Source organism: Pagrus pagrus (assembly GCF_965226575.1).
Source record: "Pagrus pagrus genome assembly, chromosome: 9".
Lineage (NCBI taxonomy): Eukaryota > Metazoa > Chordata > Actinopteri > Spariformes > Sparidae > Pagrus > Pagrus pagrus.
In genome coordinates this window covers 14,617,577-14,638,726 of record NC_140193.1, presented here as the reverse complement: position 1 = coordinate 14,638,726, position 21,150 = coordinate 14,617,577, and the positions used below count along the sequence as shown (strand labels likewise).

Genomic DNA, 21,150 nt, shown 5'->3' with positions numbered 1-21,150 from the left:
CAATAAGGCACGTGGAGATGGCGGTTGCTAGGTGATGTAGAGAGATGGCGAGAAAAGGATAACCTTCGAGCTAAAAAGCTAACATTTCTTCTTTGTTGTGTTGAGAAAACACGCTTTTATGTAACCCTGGCAGATATATTTTATGTGTAAGCTTGAAGAAAACGTTGGCAAACAAAGGTAAAAAGAAGGTAAGATAACTGTCTCTCTTTCTGATAAAGTTTAGGCTATTTTAAAGTAGCTAAGTAACCTAACTGTAGCTGTAAACTAGCTAAATATTCTCGCATTTTACTCACAAAGACAAGATACACAATTAAAAGTGGTGGACAGTAACAAAAATAGATCACCAAATCAGAAGTAAGATTTAGAAGTAATCTAATAATACTTTTACTACTCGACCAATATGGCTTTTTCAGGGCCGATAGCAATATTTAGAAATCAAGGAGAATGACAAACGCTATTTGGGAACAATATTCATTTGCAGTAAAACTGAAAATCTTTGTGTCAAAACAACCACTAATTGAAACGAAACACTTATGTGTTGTTCTTAAGTTCACTTTTCAGGTACTTTACATGAGTATTTAGATTTTCTGCTACTTATTTGCTAATTTGCATTTTTAAATTAGTTTATTTTATTGGCAATCTGACAGAAAAATCACCAATACTGATAATCATAACAAATGCTGAATATCAGGCTGGTAATCGGTCTACCCCTACTTTTTATATTACATTGTGTGCTATACTTTTACCCCACTGGCTACACTTCATAGAGAAATATTGTACTTTTTACTCTGCTATGTCAGTTAGCTAGCCTCATTTATCTGATGATTGATGATGGCTATGATTGCTTGTTTCTTTGCAAATGTTAAGTTTACCCACTAGTTAAAGCAACATTATGTAGAAAATGGCATTTTGTGAGATTTAGCCCCCTCCTACAGTTTTTGACTGCGACACCACTGTCATAAATACAAATCCCAGGTCTGTAACAATTTGTCAGATGTAATGTAGGTGCTAACTACAAGTTAAACTCATTACATCATAACATGTTATGTGTTGAAAACGTGTATGTTGAAGTAAACATGTATGTAACGCTGTGATCCTACCCTCTCACTGAAGTTCATAGAGCAGAAACAAGTGATAGGTGGGCGGAGTGGCTGAGACAAGACACCATTCTCCCTGTTACAAGACACTGTACCATCAAAACGATTTTGAAGCTGTTGATATGAATACTTCGTCCATCGCTGCTGTTAACCCACAGCATAATTCTATTGTTCTGTAAGCTTAGCCTTAACAATCAGCTGTCTTGGTTGAATAGCCATTTAGTCATGCACCACTTTACACCTGAGATGTGTTGTAAGAGCAATCAGTTGCAATTACCAGCCAGAATAGAAAACCAGCTGGAGTCAGAGCTACAAGTTTAATGTGTCACTTCACTGTTGGCAATCCATTTAATGCTCACTCCATGACCACTAGCCTGACCGCAGTCTTACATAAATTCTGAAAAACTAAAATAAGAGAAACACGTTTCTGCAGGCTGACTCTGAGTCGAGACACAGGTGGTTTCATTTCAATTGTTCAATCAAGACACAGCTGCCCTGACTAGCCAGTTAATTGCTCTCCTCTGTGTGTATGGTTTCTGTCCAGCTCTCCCCAAATGGTTCATTTTTTTCTTTTTATGCCTCTGTGCCTCTGACAATTTATGCTGCCTTATCAAAAATGTTACTTTAACACAAAAAGATAGCACTAGCCTGAACCATGAGCTATTGAGATGTGGTAAGTAGCACATCTTGATAGGTAGCACATATCGAACACCAGCCAGAGCTGTGGCCAGAAGCATTATGTTTTCAGGTTGTTCATCTATACGCCTGTTCCCATTCTCTTGAATGTGATATCACAGGGACACTTTGAGGTAATTTTATACAACCTGGCACAAACCTTGACTTGGGCTCAAGGGTGAACTGATTAGATTTTAGTGGTCAAAGGTCACTGTGAGCTCAATTCCATCCCATTCTCATGAACGCGATACCTCAAGAACGTCTGGAGGAGATTTCATTACATCTGACACATCCGTCCGCCTGGACTCAAGAATTAACTGATTAGAATTTGGTGGTCAAAGGTCAAAGTCACTGTGACCTCACAAAACACATATTTCGATATAATAGGATAAAATTATGAATTGATGACACGTTATATCCAAGATCAAAAGACAACTGAACAGTGACATCATAATGGTCTGCAAAAATGCTTTTCTGGCCATTATTTAATGCCATAACTCAGGAACAGATTGTGACCGTATTTCACTGTTGTTCGGATACTGATTTCGTTACACTAATTCTGGGTGCCTCCCCTGAAACTGCTGATTGTATAGATCGTCTGCTACCGGGTTGAAAATGCCAAGCATGTGAACACATAGCATGAATCTGACTGTTTTTTATTTCTCTCTGAACCCTCGAACAGACATGGATGTAAGAGAGCAGACCGGTTGACAGAGGCATACAACTGCAAGGCAGTCATTCTAGTTTATTATATGTATGAACTTTTACTTAAGTAAAAGTTTGAATGCAAGGTTGTAACAGTAGTAGTATTTATACATAAAACTTTTAAGTGCTGAAGTGATCTGCAACATTTTAGCGATTAATCATTTGCCGTTTTTCTGCCAAACTGCCACCATTTTTTGGAATAATTTCTGGTTTTCTGGAATTTTATGATGATTAAATGAATATCTTTGGGTTTTGGACTAAAAAACAAGCAATTTGTTTAGATCAACTTGAGCTTTGGGAAATTGTGGTGGGCATTACTTTCTGCCATTTAGAGACCAGATAATTAATCAATTAATCATTAAATTAATCAGATCAATTGAGACATTCTGACCATCTGCAGAGGGATCAGCCACTTCAAGCACCTCTGCCCAGTGAAGAAGACCATTCCTTCCGTCATGGCCCGGGAGTAGAGAACAACAGCTGCCAGGACCACTTTATCTGGGCTGCTAGCAACAGCCTAATACTGGGAGCTGAAAGTTGACCTGGGGAAGCAGCTGAAGTTCCCAGAAAACACTGCCAACAACCTTAAGGTCTGACATGGCGCTGACCTCAGAAGCCTCCAAGCAGGTCATTCTGTTGGAACAAACCGTACCCCGGGAGGACCGCATTGAGGAGGCAAATGAGGAAGAGGAAAAAGTACATGCGAAGGGACATCAAGTTGGCCACCGAGGCAGCTAAATTAGCTCCGAGCTGGCTGTGGATCAGGAGAGTAGAACCACGAGATGGGTTGTGCTACCTGGACACAAGTCGGGGCTTGATCAACCCCAGCCGGGTCACCTGGATGGGGGTGTAAGATTGTCACAAGACCCAAAACACAATGGCCCCAGGTACAATCACCGATGATGTGTCCAGGTGCATCACAAGATGATAGATAGTGCATATTCATCATTAATGACAATAATCATTGCTTGCAACCCTGTTCATTTTATTTAAGTGAGGAGTTTCAGTAGTTCCTCCACCACTGGGTTAATCAGTGTTTTGATTTGAGTCTAGCCTGCATTTTTTTTCCCTATCACTCTTTTGGACATGATCATATTTAAGGTTTAAGCCACTTTCAACCTAATTGATATTTGTGTTTAGCAAAATAGCACTATTTAGCCGAGCTGTTATGAATAATCCCCTGTGTTGTCCGATAATTGACTTGTTTAATTATTGATAATTCACTAGTACAACTTAATTTTCTGCTCTCAGTTTGCGTGATTAAAGGCAACAAACACCTACATTAACGTCACCTTTAACTTAATATCTATATTGATGGATGTCTCGCCCAAAACAAGCAATTAAACAATTTCCCTGTGTATTTGTCTCAGTCCACAGTTGTAGTAATGAGTTGGCTGCTTGCATCACCGTGCGGTGGTGACGTGTGGCGTCTGGGAGCTGTCCCAGGAATCATGGTGCTGAAGCTGCAGCACCAATTCAGCAGCCAATGATCACAGGAGAATCCGGGGATACGGACGCTTTCAGCCAGAGCAGGACAGTCCGACAATCGTGTTGGATTTTAACGGAGGGATTTAAACCCGTCGGCTTGTTCCTCGGACATGGAAATGCGATAATCGGGGATGTAAGCTGCACACAGAGTTGTCAGCGACCTGCAGTCTGGCTGGAGATCTATGAAAAATAATCAAAAAAGCCCAAACTGTGAGTCGTATAGAAATCGGGGTAGCTCGGCAGGTAAGACAGATTTCGCTTCCCCTAACATGGCACGCCATCGATTGACTTGATTTGCTCTGAGAGCCTTACAAGCCGTCGACAGGAATCTGAGCTCCGCTCATGTAAATGTGTCTTTTTGGTGTTGTTGCCAAATATTTGAATTTGAAGATTGAGCGCTGACATTTTGTTTTGTAGTCTGTATCAGTCCGTTGTAGCAGAGGCAGATTTCTTGGTTTGTGCACTCGTCATGAATCTGGAGGGAGAAGCCTGTCGAGATAGTTTATGTTGTACAGAGCAGGCGGACTATTAAGGCCATGAAATGACAGTGGACACTGAGTGAACGGGCCATAGCCTTATTACTTGAATGCATATTCCTATCAATCTAACATTTGACTTTCCTCTTTTAGCTTATTGAACTTAATGGCTTCAGACACTTGTTTGCATCGATGGGATTTATTTGCCTTTCGGATTTACATTCTCGTGGGGAGACAATAAAAGACTTTAAATTAAATATCACCACAGAAGACTAAAAGGCTGCTTTAAACGCTGGGAAACGCATCCTCTTCCTCCACTATCCCATCTCACGACATATGAAGAAGTGTTTGCTCATGACGGGGACACACACAGTACATGCTGATTTCTTCCAGCACCTTTGCATGCTGCTGTGAGACAGTCGGATGCTGCGCAGCCAGGGCATGCTGAAGAGCCGCTGTTGCGTCCTGCTCGGTGACCTGAGGGTGCTCCTGCTCGGGCCACCGGCGCCGCCGACACCGCTGCCTCCGCTGACCCCCATGAGCGGCCAAACTACGGAAAGCCATGAGGCAGGCGTCACCGTCCCCGACAACAACAACACGTTAACGCGGAGCCACCAGCAGCACGCAGGGGAACGGGTTGCCCCACCTGCAGCAGGAGCCACCGGGCAACCGGGCGGAGAGCGAACGGCCTGGGTCGATGCTGCAGAGCTGTCGGCGGCCCTGCGCGGCTGCAGCAGCTCCTCTGATGACTGCTCAAAGGGCAAACTGGAGGAGAGGTTCTCCCTCACCAGCTATACGGAAAGTGGCTTCAGGACGCCTGTGTGCAGGATCTGCTTCCAGGGACCAGAACACGTAAGTCAAGAAAAATGTTCCCATAAATGTTGAAGCAAGATATTTCTGTCATGAGGCAAGTTACTGTCCAATTCATTAATTAATTGCACTCACACATCTCCTCCCTGAGGGTTCAAAGATTTATGAAATCTGTTGGTGTTATATGTAGTTGGAATGAAATCTCTCCAAAGAGCATAGGTTAACTGGATCAGGGGGTTGTGTGAATGTTGCACATTTATATCCAGAAATCATCCCCTCCTGGGAGAGCCTCTGTTACATGCAGGCTTTCCGCTGGCCAAGCTTCTTTTCCAGTGAGAAAACCCACTCCCAGCGTCTTATTAGGGCATCCATGCATATGGAGAGCCCTCTGAGCAGGGATCCCACTGCATCCTGCGCTCATCCCTTTGTGCGGCTTGAAAAGACAGCTATACTGTGGCTAGCAGTGGGAGGATAATGAAAGACCTTGTCCCCATGGTTGACAAGTGTGGAGGATACACAGAGATGCAGTAACAAGTCATTATAGCCAAACACTGTGAATTCATATCGAAGCATTACATGCATGAAAAAATCAAATAATGCCTCTCACTCTGCTGCTCACAGGCAGGCACCACCTGGAAACAGCAAAGAAAAAAATAATAATAATGTTCACAGAACAGAAGGGAAGAGCCTTCAAGTTAATCACACCGTGCGCCTCCATCTTTGGGGCCATATTGATGATAATGTCACACTACATCAATCAGGAGTGGAGAAATCTGAAAGAAGATGGCCAAGGTGTGCCGCAATAAATAAAATGAAATTATAACACAGAAGCTGGTACTTAGCAATTTGCGGACACATTAGTTACACTGTTTGACAAAGCCTTTGAGACCACATTGCCGAATATGTCACACCTCACCAATTAGTAATGGAGGTAGGAAGGCTATAAAAAATGTGAAGCAAGATAACTGAGGTGTAGAACATACCTTTTTATCTGGCAGGCTGTACTCACGGTCGCTTTTTCTTTTACCCGAGCAGCAGAGGATCGTTTCATGGTCATTGCACCGTGTATGGCCTATAATCTCTCCATGTTTCATCAACTAATTACTCCAACAGCAGTTCTGTGCATCTTTCCACCTCTGAGCACACACTTTGTAATTATTACTGACATGGGGTCTAGTTATGAGATTGGCAGACAAGGCCTGATCGTTGTTTTTTCACAAACTGCACAGATAGTCAGCACACTCTGCAATGCATACAAAGTACCGTCTTCAAAGTTTGCAGTATTTTCAATAGTCTCCTCCAGCTCATCTCATTGGAGACGTTGCAGCTAGTCAATAGCTTTTGATTTCATGCAGTCTTATCAATATGCAAGTTCTTATCTATCGCCGGCCCTCCTTTCCCTGTCATCTCTGCTGTTGGTTTGGGTGCAGTCCAGATATGGATCTGTTGAGGTGTAAATGGTTAAAAGGAGAATGGTGCTCCATTTGAAAAGAGAGATGAGTGGACTGTCTGTGTGTCACTGTGTGATACAGGCAGTGGGGACATTAGTTATCCTCTGTTCTCCCTTAGCCTCCAGGATGTCACATAGACCAAGGCAGCCAGTATCTGATCTGACAATCCACCTCCAAAACACTTCCATCCCCAAGGCTGAGCTACTCAAGACAGAGTAAAGAAGGGAGCAAGAGACATTGCTTTCCTCAAGCATCCCACTAGAAAAGGGCCTTGAGTGTCTGACGGAGGCAACCATTGAAGAATGATTGCGCTCTGATTTAATGTGACACCAAACGATGTAATAAGTCTGTGTAATCGAATTCACGTCTGTGTTTTTGGTGCCATTTTCTCTGAGGTGCCCTTAGTGATTCACAACCAAAGTCCTGTTGTTTTTAAAGATAGTTTCGCACCTTTCCTTCCAAATCTGTTGTAATACATTACTCACATGCCTATTTAACGTCATTGGTCACTGTAATAATCCCTCTTCTCTTTACCAGCCATAAAACAATCCATTTAGAAGTCTACAAGCCAAATCATGTGGATATTTTTCAGTCTTTTTAGTACAAAATTCTTTCTTTGTGTTATTACCCCTTCTCAATAGCCCAAGAAACACATATAGGGAATTTGATACTAAAAGACTGACTTTGGATATTACTCACTTTGAGAGCACAGAACAAAGCATGTCAGTTTTGTCCACCATCACTTACACTAGATTCACACAACAGAGGGATCTCCTCAAGGACAGCATGGACAGGAAAAACAATTACAGCCGCCTATAACTCTTTTAAAGGATACGTTCGCCCAAAAATGACCTCATGCTGATGGAAAGTCAGATATAGTTTCGTACTCCACAAAAAAATTCTGGGGCTTCACAGCAAAACAGTTTTGCAGCGTTCTCCTTATCAGCTGAAGAAGATAAGGACTTACGTTAAAACATAAAGAAAAGAACCAAAAAATATATGAAATGGCTCTATACAGCTCCAGCTTCCAAGTCACTGGAAGCCCTGAGATCCCAAATTGATTTGACAAGATGTTATTTACACCCTCAAGTCACGGTTGAGCTTGTGTACCCACTTCAGACGGGGTGTGCGCTAACACTTTTAGCGTAGTAGCTACAGTGAAGATTTCAGATTTTCAAAGGGTGGAAATAAAGTCTCACCAAATCAATCTGGAATCTCAGGGCTTCAGGAGACTTGGATTACACTGGACAAGCAACCGGAGTCATTTTCGTTGTTTTGGGTATTTTTCAGTTGTTTTTGATCATTTTAAAACAATGCCCCATCGACATCAGTTATTTAGGAGAATGCTGCAACGCTGTTTTAAGCTTCAGAAAGGTTTTGTGGACTACGAAATTTTCCAATTTTCCATCGGCATGGGGTCGATGAGATAATACAGAAATGTCATTTTTGGGTGAACTTATCCTTTAATGTATGTATGGACATATGACTTTTGTATAAAGAAAGACTTCAAGCCAGACTACTTCTGCTGGAGTTCAACTACTTCTCCAGACGCACACATTGCACAGTATAATGAGCAGCTGAAGAAATGACAAATATTCATATATCTTTTACTTCAATGCCTCAGGTTATTCATTATACAGCTAACTTCAGACATATTTCCATTCATGATTAGTTCTGTTTAGCTAAAGGTCAGGAAGAAGCTTTAGAGGGAGCTCTGGCTTTCTTGCACGTAGCGTTTGCTCTATTTAAGCTTGTGCTTTCAGACTCGATCTTGACCTAGCCCCTCGAAGAAAAAGCTATTTCTCTTAAGATTTTCAGGAAATTGTCTTGTCGTGCACAGAATTCTAAAAAGGGTATTCCTATAAGTCTTATACAAAGAAAAATCAAGGAATATTTCCATGTGTGTGGGATCCTTTCCTGATGTGCCATGCACTATTACATTGAAGTGCCCTTTAGGGCCGATGCTCCAACCTTCCTGTCCTCACTTCAGCTGCATGTTGAGAATATGTGAGTCCCTGCTGCTTAGAAAAAATGTTGGTTTTCCCTCCTAAATCATAACGCAGATAATGCACTTGCACAGTGTGCTTGTCTGAGCACAATGAGAAGCCTCGAGGGGTCAAGTTAGCATCATTCTTTCTATATGGCCCCACAGAGCCAAGGCTCGACGCTCTCTGTACTCCATCATAGCATGGCTCCTCTGCCATTTGTTGGAAATGGGATATAAACAACTTACATAAGCACATGAATTTTTTGGGCCTCGCTCGTGTCTATAGACAGCAGCTGTGAATTCATAAACTTAAATTATAAACTCTGGTTCCTCTTCTAGTCAATGACTTTTAAATGGGCCATTAACTGTCACTGTAGGCCTAATGGTTCCTGTAAAATAGGCAATGACTGGAGCGTCCCCATGTTTTATGAGCAGTCATAGCAGATAAATAAATTTGAAATTATATGACCTTCAGTGTAATTTTTCAGGGATTGTTCTATCCCTCTAACTTGTTGAATATGATTAAAATGTGTATATGCCGCTGTTTTTCAGATGACTGTAGTGACTGCAAAGCTTGTGGCCTGAATGTTTATTGTAAAAATCGCTTTCATTCAGTTTCTGTGGGAGCTAGTTTATTATACCACAATTTCGCTAGAGTTAATGGAGTTCACTTGCATTGATTCCAGACCCTTAAGAAATGTGAATAGCCATCCCTAATTTAGTTTCATGTCGTTATATACATTGGGAGTAGATCCAATTTTATAAGGAGAAAATTAGGTGCAACAAGGTGTTTTTACGACAATGCAGCACAGAGAAATGGAAAAACACAGCCAGAGCTTTCAGACTTATCATCTTTTTTAATACATTGTTCTAATGTGTTTTTTTTTTCAATTATCTTTGCTGTTTGATCAACAAAAGGACATTTAGTTAGCACTTTCTGTATGCGTGGGCTGTAATGCCACATTTTTTTATCAGTCTCTCTTACTCTCTCTCCAGCCTCAGTTGTACTGGAGTGATCTAGGTTTCAGCTCTTGGCTGCAATCAGGCCAGTCACAGTGAGCGGTCCGAATCCCACTGGACACGGCAGAAGTGTTCTGGTGCTCCTGCCAATACACTCCCACCCTGGCCATCTGTAGATGGGCCTTTTCTCCTCTAACTCCCTGCATTTTCTCTCCCTTCTCCTCGACCAGGGTGCTGCTCCGTCTGTCAGAGATGTCAGCACAATGATGGCGTGGAGAAATAATTTGGAAACTCACTGCGTTTTGAATGTCTTCCTACTCTCTCTATGCCATGTTCATGGTAGACAGGGACAGGGAGTATTTAACATTCAAATGAAAATATCTTGGCTTAGAAAATGAGTGCCTCAGCTCAGAAAGGTGGAGAGCTTCCGTGCAGCAGGACCTAATTTATTTGTTTTATTCACTACGGGCTTTTTTGTTCAGTCCCATTAAGCTTAAAACACATCTTTACAAGAAGGTCCTGCTTTGAATTTTATAGATCCTAGTGTCTTTAACTGCAGGTCAGGACCTAAAAACGGCGGCACGCTTACATCTTTTAGGTCATCATTTATATCCAATATGACAAGACTAGTAATATTTTAATGAGCTTGGGGCCCGGTGTGAGAGATTATAAATCTCTCATTTGTTCCTTGGGCTGAATACAGCTTAAGAATAATAGCTGGTTAAGAGTATGGCTGAGCACATATTGCTGTTAAGTGAAAAGCTTGCAATGCCAAATATCATATTTCCACTTTGGCTGATGGGATTCAGACTCTTCTGTAGGCTCCAAACCCACTGGATACGCCGAAAACACATGTTGGTAAAGTTGAAAATATGGCTGCTAAATCTCAGCTGTTTTATATGACCTTTTCAGTTCTGCTTTACTAAATAATAACATGGTTCAAGAGTTTACACGTCTGCTGCTGTTGACCCCCGAGCACCACCTCGGGATAAGTCGATATTATTGCCCTTCTCAAATGCCTCTCGAAAGCAGACCTTTGCTTCAACAACCTTTAAGGTTAAACAAACAGTACAAGCATTCTTATTCTGCTTTTAGGTGTGACCGATCATATGTAGTTGTCACCAGGCGGACGCAGAGGACTCGAAATTGCCAAAATTATTTGAACATCCTGGCTGACTGAAGTAACCATAACATCCACAATAATTATACCAAATAAGGATGTTGGTTACAGCTGTTTCACGAATGCTAGAAACATGCAGGACGGCCTGACATAGAGTTTTAGGTTTTCCCTTTTCTGACATCAGATGTCAAAAACAATAATAGTCAATGTGCCTGGCCTGCTACTGTTGACAGGCTGACAAACCCTCCTGTGTCAGTAGCCCCTGAACTTCTATCCACCAAGTCATGCAATGAATTTGTCCCCTTCTTCTTCACTGACAACATTCAGCAGACAGGCTGTCAGTGCTTCTATATCAGGTGTTAGTTCTGTATTGCGTCCTCTTAAGATTAATGCAATTAGCATGACACAGTTTAATCCCATCAACCTTGAGGGAAATTGTGCAATATCTAAACCCCCCTCCTTCTGTCTTGATGTTCTGCCTCCAGGTTTTTTCAATTGTTTGTACTGCATGGCGTTAGATCTTCTTACTCCTAAGCCATTTCCCACAGACCCTGAAAAACAAAGTTAAAAAGCCACTAAAAAAGAACAATCAGTAATGAACAGCAATCAGCTCATCTCAAACTCCCATACTTTGTTTTTGTTTTTCAAGCACTAAATACCTGGCCCTAAACCATTAATTTGTTGGTTTCCAGTGATGACCACTGTGCTCTGCTCTGATCTTGTTAGGGTCTTGAATGACTTCTACTTTAACATAGACAGTGTAAAAGTTTTAGTCTTGGTGTTAGATCTCAGTGCTGCATTCAGCACAATCATTAGACAGACTTGAAAAGGTGGTTAGGACTTTCTGGCACAATGCTAAACTGTTGAAGTCTTGGTTGAAGAACAGGGACTAGTTTGTGTTGATTGATTACAAATCTGAGCATTCGAAAATGAGACGTGGAGTTCCCCAAGGCTCCATTCTCGGGCCTCTTCTGTTCGGCATTTGGATGCTCCCAATAGCTCAGATTATTAATAAAACAACAAAATATTGTATCGTTGAGATACACACCGATTTATATATCACCAGTTGGCTATGGTCCCATACAAGCACAGAGAAGGCTGGATGGACCAAAATGTTCTTCAATTCCACGAAGAAAAACTGAAGTTATTGTTTTTGGAGCCTAAAAACAACAATTAGTTCAACAATTGTCATGAAGTTAATCCATTTAATTGACAATTAAATCAGTGGTCAGCTTCAGTTGCACATGTTGAAAACCAAAACCCAGCTAGAAATGTTGGTGCAGTAATGGACCCAGACCTCATTTTCAATAGCTACATCGAAACAACTTAAAGAATCAAAAATTAGGACTTTATGTTTATGTGTTTGTCTTCATTTGGCTCAACTACTGTCTTTACATGTCCATCTAAAAAGTCGACCAGACAGCTGCAGCTGATTCAGAACAATACTCCTCAGACCAGGAGAGTTCTCACATCTTTACACTCTCTTTCTGTTTGTCAAATAATTGATATAAAAAGACTTGTATTGGTTTATAAAGCACTGCTAAAGACCAAAAAATATTTCTGATCTGCCGCTCTGTGATGAACCTCTCTGATGGTGTGGGACAGGTCTGCTTACTGTCCCCAGAGTCAAACCCAAACACAGAGAAGCAGCAGTCAGTTTTCATGCTCCACATATCTGGAACGAACTCCCAGAAAACCCAAGGTCTGCTCCAACCATCATTTTTTTTTAAATCAGGGCTTAAGACTTTAATGCAATTCCATTTTTTTTTAGGTTAAACTTGGGAGTGCTTATTCATATCTTGCACTGCACTGTAGCTGAACTGTTTTATCTGTTTTATTCTGTTTTTATCTCCTGTTTTATTTCACTGTCTTAAACACTCTTTAAATGTGCCATTTCATATAGTATTTTCATATATTCTATGTACAGTATATGCACTATGAATTGCCTTTATGAAAGGTGCGACGATAAATAATACAGGTAAACTTACTCTGCCTTTATCAAAGATCAAGCAGAGAAGGAGGCAGGGAGAGCAGACATAGGAGGGTGGAAGAGTAAAGGAGAAAATGTTTCTTCTATATTTTTATTTGGTCTGAAGTAACCATATTTGCAACTATAAAAGAATATTTATGCTTATATGACAGCTGCAGTCCCTTTCAGACTCCCTTTCCTCAGCACAGTATTTTGCAGCTTTGTGGGGTTTGCTCTCTGACAGAAGCTTCGTTGACTAATCCCCCTATTTTCAACGGTACTAGTAATCAAGCATTTTGCCTGTCAACTAGGTGTGAGGCAAAGCTTTCATTTCACACCTGAACTGGTGTTCTACTGTAATATGATTGTGCAATGCTGTGTGCTTTGTACTCTCTCAGAAAATCAACGAAGCTCAAGAGAATTGCAAAGAAATATAAATGTATGCATAGTGTAACCTGCAGTATATTGCATGAAAAAGGGTTCTCTGCAGGGGTAAATAAGACGAGAAAAGAAAGGATTGTCAGCCGGTCAATAATAGCTATAAGGAGATATTTCTTTTGAATCACAAATCACTATTTAAGATGCTCTTAATCTCAAGTCCAGTATTATGAGGAAGAACATTTTAGCATTGTCTTCTTGTTGTGTCTGCGGTTCTCATTATATTCTGTGTGGTAATACTGAAAAACACATTAATTTAGTATGCATCAGTGCAGGACTTAATTTTTTATTTTCAGATAACAGTAAAGAGATAAAATACAAAGATCCACAATTAAGTCGAGGCATTGTGAATACGACAAAACAAGAACAGACAACACATGATAAAAAAACATATATATATATATATATATATAAATAAATAAATAAATAAAATTACAGCAATAGCATTAGTCACAACCAGTGAAGTTTACAAAATACAGTGTTTTATGCACTTCTTCTGTGTTATGAAATAATGGCCATGCATCATACAGATATCTTTGAAGTTTTATTTTAGCTCTCTTTCGCTCTGTTCTTCAGTAGACACCACGAAAACTACAACAGAACAAAAGACATGAACATTTCAAAAACATACAGCTCCCACTCTCTGTTAAAGTCTCTCAAACCCGTGTCCAGCACATCAGGTCATAATAATGCTACCAGTGTTGTAATCAGGACCATGTAGACCAAGGCCAAGTAATGACCAAGACCAGAGTGTATCAAGACTGAGACAAGACTTTGAGGGTTTGAGACCAAGACCAGTGTGAGTCCCACACTGTATGAAACACTTCCAATAAAATGTGGAACATCGAAAACATAGGCATGCGTAAAAATTAATCCACATTTCAGTCAAAACAGAAAACAAATGAAGATTCGTCATTATTCACATCTTTTATTAGCATATATATCTTGTATGTGTATATGTATACAGTATATATCACAAGAAATGAAATGTCTAATCAGAATGCATTGCAGAGGTGAACAGGTAAGGAGGTAAGGACCTGAAATCAACTTAACTATCTTTAATCAACACTCACATCATTAAGTAAATAATCCATCAAGTAATTATTCAACATGATGATTTATCTGCAGTTTTGGTCTTGACTGGTCTTGAAATAAAATCCCAAGTCCTCTTTTTAAAAATGTGCTTGATTATGAGGTGACACCAAGACCTTCAGGAAGTTGTTAGTACATTACATTTTCAACAGAATGTTTCTTCACACCTCATCATTTTTATTTATTTACATGTACATTTAGAAAGGTTCATGTATCACCAGCACCAGCACAGACTGTCCAAACAAGACATCCACTGAAATTAAAAATACAGCAAAAAATGTTATATATTTATGCATTTAAATGAACTGAATTATGAAAAGCTCTTGCCCAGTGTTGCTGGTATTGACTGACTCTCTCCCACAGGGGGAGCTCTTGAGCCCGTGTCGGTGCAGTGGGTCAGTACGCTGCACCCACCAGCCCTGCCTCATCAAATGGATCAGCGAGAGAGGATCCTGGGCCTGTGAACTCTGCTACTACAAATATCAGGTCATTGCCATCAGCACCAAGAACCCACTACAGGTAAGCAGTAGGTGCAGACAGAAGCACTGTAGAAATATAAAAGGGAAATATTACAAACAAGTTATTGTCGGCTCTTGGAACTAGGAGGGTGAACTTACATTTAGATGAAAAAATCAAAACATCAAGTGCTGAAATGTCATTCAGGGAATTGTTGGGATTTATGGGGATTGGGGTAAGATAGCCCCAGGCTTTACTCCTCTCTGGGCTCATTTGGCTGCGTTTCAGGTTTTTATATCAAAATATTTGGGACAAAAAACCCAAAACAGTATTTTCAGGAATCACTCACTGTCTTTACTGCAGCTATAGTTAGGCTCTGATCATAAATGGAGGAATTCAAGTGAAGATGAAAGTTTTATTGAATTAAACAAGGCTTTTTCCCTCTGATCTCAAGAACAGAAAGATTGCAGAAGCAACTGTTGTCTCAGTTTTAGCCTTTTGTGATATGATAGGGACGGTTATGATTGGACAGATTTCTTTTAGGTTTTTCCAGGGTTTCATTTGTAGCTTTTTTTGTGAACAGATTTTTATTTCCAAAGAAAACAGATACACACACATACACCTGCCCCTGTCTGCGTCTTCCTTACCTCCTTTTTATATGAAATAGTTTGGGATTATTAGCCTGATTATGTCATATTATGAATGTTTTAATTAATACTTTTTTGATCAGCATGTACCCACTTATTCTTCCCCTTGTTGACTCTGTGTGTTTGCTCCCATTCTTGTCCCACAAAGTATTGTCCAAGTATTCATTAAAGTTAAAAGAGAATGAAATACCGAGAGCTAAGCTCTACTGTGGTCCGTGTCTTCCTGCAGTGGCAGGCCATCTCTCTGACAGTGATAGAGAAAGTGCAGATAGCAGCGGCCATCTTGGGCTCCCTGTTCCTGATGGCCAGTATCTCCTGGCTGGTGTGGTCGTCCTTCAGCCCGTCAGCCCGCTGGCAGCGTCAAGATCTGCTTTTCCAGATCTGCTACGGCATGTACGGCTTCATGGACATCGTCTGCATAGGTGAGGGGCTAGATGTCACATTATTCCTCCTGCAATGAGTGTGTGAGGAGAATATTCAATTTGTCCCTTTAGTCCAGATGCATTATGCATTCAACAGTCAAAGCAAACATCATGTCGAAGGTGTTCAGTGGAGTCGATACAGTAATTGTACCGGCCAGGTGTGCACAAACGATCACAAACCTATTGACAATCTATATAAGTATAAATCTATACCTAAAAGATCAATAGTGAGTGTGGGGACTCCTGTCACGCAACACTGGCTTTGTATTGCATAACTATTTAATGCATTGTAATATTCACTATCTTACAGAACACTTTATTATAACATTTTTACATTCTCAAAGCTTTCTTGATTAATAAAACATGAACATTCAAAACATTTTTGCAGCAACTGAAGTGATTTTCATCACATAGTTGAAAGTTTTCCTCTCTATAATAAAAGCCACTGCACCAGATTTAAACTTTGACGACCTTGTGTGCGCTGATATAACACAAGAGAGAGCTAAAACATTTTTAACCATCTTCTGGATTTGTGTGGGCGTTCAAACAGAAACTTGTAGCACATCCGCTTTAAGCCTGCTGTCCTCTCTCTGGAGCCCGGGGGCCCGCCTGTTTTTGGATGAGTATGTGATGGCATCTCACATTAAGAAAAACTCTGACTGCCAATGCAGCAGACAGCAGGATGAGTGGAAGAGGAGATTGATTGTCTCCGGTTTGGTGGCGAGGACTGAGTGCGGAGTCATTAACTCTGCACTTTACAGAGATTAACTTGTCACCTGGCAGACTTTAAAGAGCAAAGACCTGACTTTCACTTATCCACCAAGTTCGAGTGTGAAAACGAAACAGATGAAGAGGAGAAACAGGATTTCATGAGTAAACTGTCAATATAGAAGAGGTTGGGAATTATTATGTCCCATGTATCTCTATATTTTTTGCAATATTTGAGCTATATGTCACTTCTCATATCAGAGGACAATATTGCACTATAACCAGTGTTGTTGTCGTTACTCAATAAAAGTACTGTAGTACACATAACTCATTGCTTATTTACTCCTTCCAAAAAGTAAATCACTGCACTAAACATTACATTTGTGTTACTCAGCATAAGTGCATTGTCACGTATCTGCCAGTTAAGAAAATAACGTTAAGCCCTGTCCTAATAAAGACATTTACAAGATCCTTATTTTATGCTCTTTAAATGGTGTTTGGAGTCACTTAAACTCACCACACCATGGCTTTATGATAGACGAGTCCAGCTTTTCTGATGTGTTCATCATTAAAGCAGTGGTTATACCTCTTGAGGAGCACAAGACTGCCCAGGCTGAGGAGCCTATCCACGGGCGCACTAGACAGCGTTGTTATGTTACATTTCATGGATATACAGACTTTTGTTTGGAGGCAGTTACCATTGAGATGGGGCATTTTGTTTTCAACAAATATACATAAAAGACTGGACATAAAACGAATCAACACAAATAGAAGAAAGCTTTCCCAGGCCTGGAATCTCCCCGACCCTCTGAGTGCCAAAATACGTACAGGAAGTGTACACATACCCATAAAAAGCTATACAAATATTTCCATGCACATTAGAAATAAATTATTTTGTGCAGTATATCTGAAGTATAATTATAATTATAAACCAGAGCGGGTTTGTTTAAAAGAAATGAGTAGATCAATAGATAAATATCAGGATAGGTAAGGCATTTATTGACATGAACAAGATCTTTCTTTCATTCACTTTCAATTGCATATAAACTGAATTTAACAGGCCAAACACTCTCAAACAAACTGCCTCGCTCATAAACCCATGGCCTTGCAGCAGACTAGTCTAGTTTATTTGACTAGAGCGGTGGTTGCATCACTTGAGGAGAAGTCTCTCAAATCCTCTGCTCATCAGCACAAGACTGCCCAGGCTGAAGAACCGCTGCAGGGGAGAACTAAACTGTTATTGTGTTCTTTTCATGGATATCAGGAGAGGTCAGGCAATTACTTTTTATGGAGCCAGAACAGTGAATAGTTTTGGCATCGAAATGTGTCATTTGTCAGTAAAATATGTCCGAGAAGTTTCCTCATCAGTATGCATATATGCAAATAACTCTCTTTGCCTCCTCCCTCAAACCCCTCCTCTCTAGGCTCCTCTCTCTATTTTAATATATAAAATATATATACACTTTTTTTTATGTCTGTACCAATGTCAGTGCCAAATATTTGTCTAGGTCCCAATATGACATTTTCAAATACAAAGGTTTTGTTTTCAATTTCAAATTTCATTTTTCGATGCCAGAAGTCACTGCCACCGTTTTGGCTGCATAATTATTGTGCAAGCGTGCATGAAAGGCACGTTGATGATTTTTTTTTATCTGCCTATTATGCAGATAAACGAGGAGCTTATGTTACAGAAGTAACAATGTAATTGTTTTATCATTAACTGTAATAAGATTTAGGAACAGAAATGCATTATATTACTGCCTTACAAACAAATGTAATGTGATTACAGTAATGCTTTACTTTGGAGCACATTACGCCCAACACTGACTGTTTGGTCTGTCTGATTTTGCTGTGTTGGAGTTGATCCTGGAACATCATAATTAATATTGCTCCAGTCCAGGGCCAACATTTCTGGTAACAAGACAGCAACAAAATTTGCATTTTGATCAAGTCGCTGTGACTTGTGGGTTGAGTACAGGATTCACACCCAAGAGACCGCGCTTCATATCCCAGTTGGAGCATATTACACTTTTCACTCATCATTTTCCATTTCTTTTCAGTTTTCTGTCACTGTTTGGTCAGGTTTAGGAAAACATGGTCTTTTTCCCAGAGTCGCAAAGCTATGACTTTACAAAAACACGACTGGTTAGTCGCAATGATGTTCCAGGAACAGCACCAACACACTGATATCAGATTGTGCGTTCTTGGTGCTGGATGTAGTGGTGATGAAGGTGGAGTGTAATTAGCTCAGGTTAATACTACAAGTACATCCAGTTCAAACATTAGTTCCCTCTGCATGACTTTAATATGTGAGAGAGTGAAAATGAAGTGAAATCTTGAGGTCCAAGCATCTCTTGTTACAGATTGATTTCAATTTTCCAGATACTGTGTTCCATGAACACCAATCAATAAGCAATTTTAAACTGTGATAAGATGTTATCGAACAACCGCAAAGAACAGATGCATCATTCTTGCTCACCTAAATCCAAAAGTGGTGAGTATTGCTGTGTCACAAGTTGTGCCATGTCTACAGTTTTTATAAGAAATGAAGATCTTATCTCCGGGTTGTGGTGTAATACTTTAAAGATGAGTTGTTTTGTTCCACTGCTCCCTCAACTAATACTTTCTGCAGTGTATCCACCACTGCAGGGTTATATATCACTTTGTGGTGTCATTTAGACTGCTGCCAGGCACTGACATTGTCTAATTGATGCTCTGATCTTCACAGCACTAATTGTCCACGAGGGACCATCTGTGTTTCGTATCTTCCATCGCTGGCAGGCCGTGAACCAGCAGTGGAAGGTCCTGAACTATGATAAGTCAATGGACAGCGATGACCTGAAGAACACCACTGTGGACAGGACTGTGTCTCAGCCCAGCCCGGGCTATCAGACTGGGATAGGAGTGTCCACCTCGACCTCCTCGCTGATGGTGGTAGCCTCCACGGCCGCCGGCTCCACTTCTACGACCGTGGTGACGGCCGCAGGAGGACTGGGGACACATGTGGACCCCCAAAGCGGCAGCACAGTGCCAGACCAACACTGTCCCTACAACATCCTCCACTTGCTCAGCCAGCTGAGGCAGCCGGAGCCCCGCAGCCAACCCAGCAATAGCACACGAGAGCTGGTCATGAGAGTCACTACAGTCTGAGGAGTCAGTTGAGGCCTTATCTCACACAGAGGTGACAGATTTACGAACCAGCTGACAGTTGAAAAAAAAAAAGTCTTATCTTAACTGCACTGGATTAATACCATGTTGTTGTTTGTTTCAAAATGCATCTCTGATGTCCTTACATGGATTGAATAAAAGTCAAAGTTGTTTGATTTGCAGAATTGGTTGAAAAACAGTTCTTTCCGGATATTTGGTTAAAAAGATGAGCATATGTGTTCATTCCTGATCTCTTGTAACATTGAAGTGAATCCAAGTTCATATTGATTGAGCTCTTTCAACCACATCTCAGGTGACACCTCAGCCGGCTCCATCAAAGAATAAAGACTGAGATGCTGTTGAAAATTCATCATCCATAAGAGGATTTTTGAGCTAACACTCCCCGTACATTACATCACCATCTTTTTCTATTTATCTATATTACATAACACTGATCTGAAAATATTGGTTGAAAGAACTTTGAAAATCCTCCAAATGTATTTTTACAACTGGAAAACCCTGTTGTATCTTGTTCCGGATCAAAACTAATAATTAGTGACAGCTACGGGACACATTAAGCATTTTCTTTTATTAAGTAAGTGCAGTAGTTCGTATCTCTGCATGTTAAAATGATTTACTGCAACTTCTCCTTGCATACATTGTGACCTAGATTCACAAGTGCTGTGAAAACCTTTCATCGCTTTTAATGATTTCTAGCTGTTTTCACTCAGTCCCTTACTTTTCACTCAAATTATCACTCCATAATAAAATTATATCTGTGTGAAAATATGTAAAAGTACATAACTCCATTATCAATTTAAAGCAACATTATGTAGAAATTTGTGTGATTATTAAAGGGGAATTCTGGTATTTTTCAACCTGGGTCCTATATTCACGTGCTTTGATGTGTCAATCATTCATACTAACCAAAAGTTTGGGAATTGTTCCAGTAGAGCGCCTCAACATGACACTGAAGGGCTGAGGTTTTTATTTTAAATGTCTGACAACATGACAAAAACAATTCCTACAGAGACAGACGTTTTGTTTTTCGTAGCCACAAACACAAGCCTTGCTCAAGACTGTTGTTGCCTCATCTCGATTCCCAAAACCAATCTAGGTTTTAAAAGTTGGAGCTAAATTCTTGCTGACAGTTCCTCGAGCTAAACTCCAAACTCCTCTATTCAACTCTGACTCACGTTTCCGCCGTCGTCCTTCTGCAAAAACTCGCCTCTCATGAGATACACATTGCAGCCGTGTCGCAGCTGCCAGCTGAGGTGATCGGCTGGACAGATTCCCAAACTTTTGATAAGTATGAATCATTTTCACAACAAACGTGAATAAAGGCCCCAGGTTTAAAAATACCAGAATTCTTCTCTTCTTTAATAGGAACTCTTCTTTAAAGCTGCGATATGTAAGAATTGGCCACCTGTTGAATTTGTACTCCAAACCAATAGGAGGCAGCATATCCCCAGAGCAACTGCTAACTGTAGCTAACTGTATCT

General features: G+C 40.5%; 1 protein-coding gene across 6 annotated transcripts; it reads left to right on the top strand.

The window, feature by feature from the left end:
- The first annotated feature begins 47 nt into the window (after positions 1-47).
- LOC311262661 (E3 ubiquitin-protein ligase MARCHF4-like) lies at positions 48-19,833 on the top strand. Of its 6 annotated transcripts, XM_084362229.1 has the most exons (7): positions 48-188; positions 2,878-3,364; positions 3,848-4,208; positions 4,595-5,293; positions 14,632-14,787; positions 15,601-15,793; positions 19,230-19,833. In XM_084362229.1, the coding sequence occupies exons 4-7, from the start codon at positions 4,865-4,867 to the stop codon at positions 19,649-19,651; spliced, it is 1,200 nt and encodes a 399-aa protein (XP_084218355.1). In that variant the 5' UTR covers positions 48-188; positions 2,878-3,364; positions 3,848-4,208; positions 4,595-4,864; the 3' UTR covers positions 19,652-19,833. The 6 variants fall into 6 exon arrangements, with proteins under 6 accessions (XP_084218355.1, XP_084218353.1, XP_084218354.1 ...); XM_084362227.1 differs by having other exon boundaries at positions 3,848-5,293; XM_084362228.1 differs by having other exon boundaries at positions 2,849-3,364; positions 3,848-5,293.
- The last annotated feature ends 1,317 nt before the right edge of the window (positions 19,834-21,150 follow it).